The 2,343-nt window shown below is 57.1% G+C and overlaps 2 protein-coding genes across 2 annotated transcripts in view; one reads left to right on the top strand and one right to left on the bottom strand.

Moving 5' to 3' along the window:
- LONP2 (lon peptidase 2, peroxisomal) overlaps nt 1-2,343 on the top strand; it is a 195,725-nt gene that overhangs the window by 68,611 nt on the left and 124,771 nt on the right. The window lies entirely within an intron of this gene.
- The window catches only part of ABCC12 (ATP-binding cassette, sub-family C (CFTR/MRP), member 12), a 43,144-nt gene that overhangs the window by 5,130 nt on the left and 35,671 nt on the right, over nt 1-2,343 (bottom strand). Inside the window, 2 exon segments of the mRNA XM_014528395.1 lie at nt 263-452; nt 1,929-2,018. Coding sequence (XP_014383881.1) covers nt 263-452; nt 1,929-2,018 — 280 coding nt within the window.

Below are 2,343 nucleotides of genomic sequence, written 5' to 3'. Positions count from 1 at the left end.
CGGCTGACCCGCCCCAACACGGCTGACCGCCCCTGCCGCGGTGGCTGTGCGCACGGCTCCTCCTCTGGGTCTCTTTCTCCAGAATGGTCCTCATGTAATTAATTCAAAAACTGGTGTGTGTTTGCTTCCAACTCCACACACCCATCCAACCTGGAACCGTATTTACAGTAAAGAGACCTGAGGGGAGCCCGGCCCGTCTGCGGCTGGGGCGCCGCCGGACGTGCAGGGACCGACCTGGAAGCGCGGCGGAGCCTGTCCTCACCAGAGCCTGTTCTTCCCACGATGCCCACCGTCTGCCCGCTCCGGATGTGCAGGTTGAGCCCGTCGAGGACGAGGGGCGTGCCGTCCCTGTACCGCATCCGATAGTCTCTGAACGTGATCTCCCCGCGGCTGGGCCAGTCCTGGGGACAGGGCCCCGCTGGGAGGGGCTGGGCGCTTTCAGGAGCACAGGTCTGCAAAGCAGGGGACCATGATGGTTAATACACGCCTTCGCTTTTCCATTCGTTTCTTCATTCGTTCGCACGGTTCCAGGTACGGGAGTTCACGGCCGACTCTGTCAGTAAGGGCCCGGCACTCACGAAGCTCCCCTTCCTGTGGGAACGAGGAAGAAAAGACACGGCACGAAGACAGAACAGGCGTGTAATGGAGTGTAGGATGTGCGTTCCAGCGGGGGAAGGGGGGCCTGAGAGCAGGGATGCTGAGAAGGTGCCGCCACACGGGGATTTGACAGGGTCTCCCGTGCACAGGCCCGGGGGCCAGAACAGACTGGGGCGCGGGGAGGAAGAGAAAGAACCGTCGTGGCTGAAGCTTGGAGAGTCGATGGGCGACTACAGGGGACGCCTCGTGGGGCCCCGTGGGCCGGGACACGTGTCCGCAGCGCGCCCTCGCGGCTGGAAGCTGGGTCACCCAGGGGACACGGGCCCCGCCTGGAGGCCTGGGAGTTCCCCCGACACAGCCTCTGCATCTGCGAGTCCCCACGGGGTCGGAGCAGGAAGGGGGCAGGAATGCAGCGTGTCGGTTCAGAGGCCGTTAGAGTCCCTGCAAGGGACGGTTACGCTTCCAAAGAGCCAGGAAAGGCAGTGTAAGTAGGGACAGAGCACCGGCCCCCGAAGCTAAGGACTTCCCACTGGGGGCAAGAAACGGGCTCCCAGGTGCCCCCTGGGGTGGCCCAGCCCGGATTCCTGGTCCACGCGCAGCCCGTCAGCCCAGGAGACGGCTGTGTTTCCTCAGTGTTTGGAACCCATGGAAGATGTAGGATTAACAATAAAAGTATTTCAGAGAAGCAGCCGTGTCACAGTCATATTTTTAGTTTAAGGAATCTGAATGTTTGGTGTTCTAAGGTTTCATAATATTAGTAACATTTGGACCTGTGACTCTAACTGAAAATCATAATGGGATCGTTTATTTAAACATGATTGTAAGTTTATATATAGCAGTGGGATTGTTGGGCAAAGTCAAAGCTGTAAGTGAGTTGCCTAAATCCACATTTATTAGCTGCGTGTAACCTCAGGGGGCGTGTTTGCTAAGTCAGATAACCGGGTACTTAAAAGGAAAGGTAATTGATTACATTTTAAAATGCAGTTTTTAAGTATTTAGTTAAGTTTGTAAAGGGGCCAAATGCTGTTGAAAGGCCTTTAAAAGCGATCGCTAGACTCAACCAGCCTTCTTTTCATTTGTAAGTTGGACATAAAAGTTTTCTTAGAAGAGTGAGACACCGACTTCTCTCTTCTATAGAAACAGCCCTGAGCAAACTGCTTTTAAGAAAGAACCTCTCTCTCCACATCAAGGACCTGGGATGGTGTTGTAAACATGGGTTTTGAGAAGAGAGGTTGTGGTCTGAGTTCAGTTTTTAAAAAGATCCCTTCACGTGTAAAAAGATCCGATGAGCCCATGAATCTGCCGGTGAACGCGTTCCACCGGCCTCTTACCGAGATGTACGCCCGGAGTAGCTCCACGGAGGTGAACTTGGCCTGGGTCTCGGTCCCCGTGCGCACGCACACCTGCAGCAGCCCGCTGAGCTGAGGCGAGAGCAAGCAGCCGTCGGGCCCCACGGTCCCCCACCCCGCCCTCCCAGCACCTCACACAGCAGCCTGGTTCCCAGCCAAGTGCCAGCAGTGCGGCTCGGTGGTGGGTGTGTGCGTCTTCAAACACTTCCTCTGTGTTTAGAAACATGGTGCTTGCTTTTCCCTGGCCTCCAGATGGTGACAGCCAGCCCCCCACCTTCCACCTGATCACCGCCTCCTGGTTGGAGCAGTGGGCTGGGAGCCAGGTTCCCAGGCTGCAGACAGCCGGCCATGGGCCCCTAGCTGCCCCGGGGGTGTCCCACCCCACCCTGTCCTCCCT

Source organism: Myotis brandtii, unplaced genomic scaffold (genome assembly GCF_000412655.1).
Source record: "Myotis brandtii unplaced genomic scaffold, ASM41265v1 scaffold633, whole genome shotgun sequence".
Classification (NCBI taxonomy): Eukaryota; Metazoa; Chordata; class Mammalia; order Chiroptera; family Vespertilionidae; genus Myotis; species Myotis brandtii.
The sequence above is the reverse complement of the archived record's forward strand: the minus strand, read 5'-3'. Positions and strand labels throughout refer to the sequence as shown.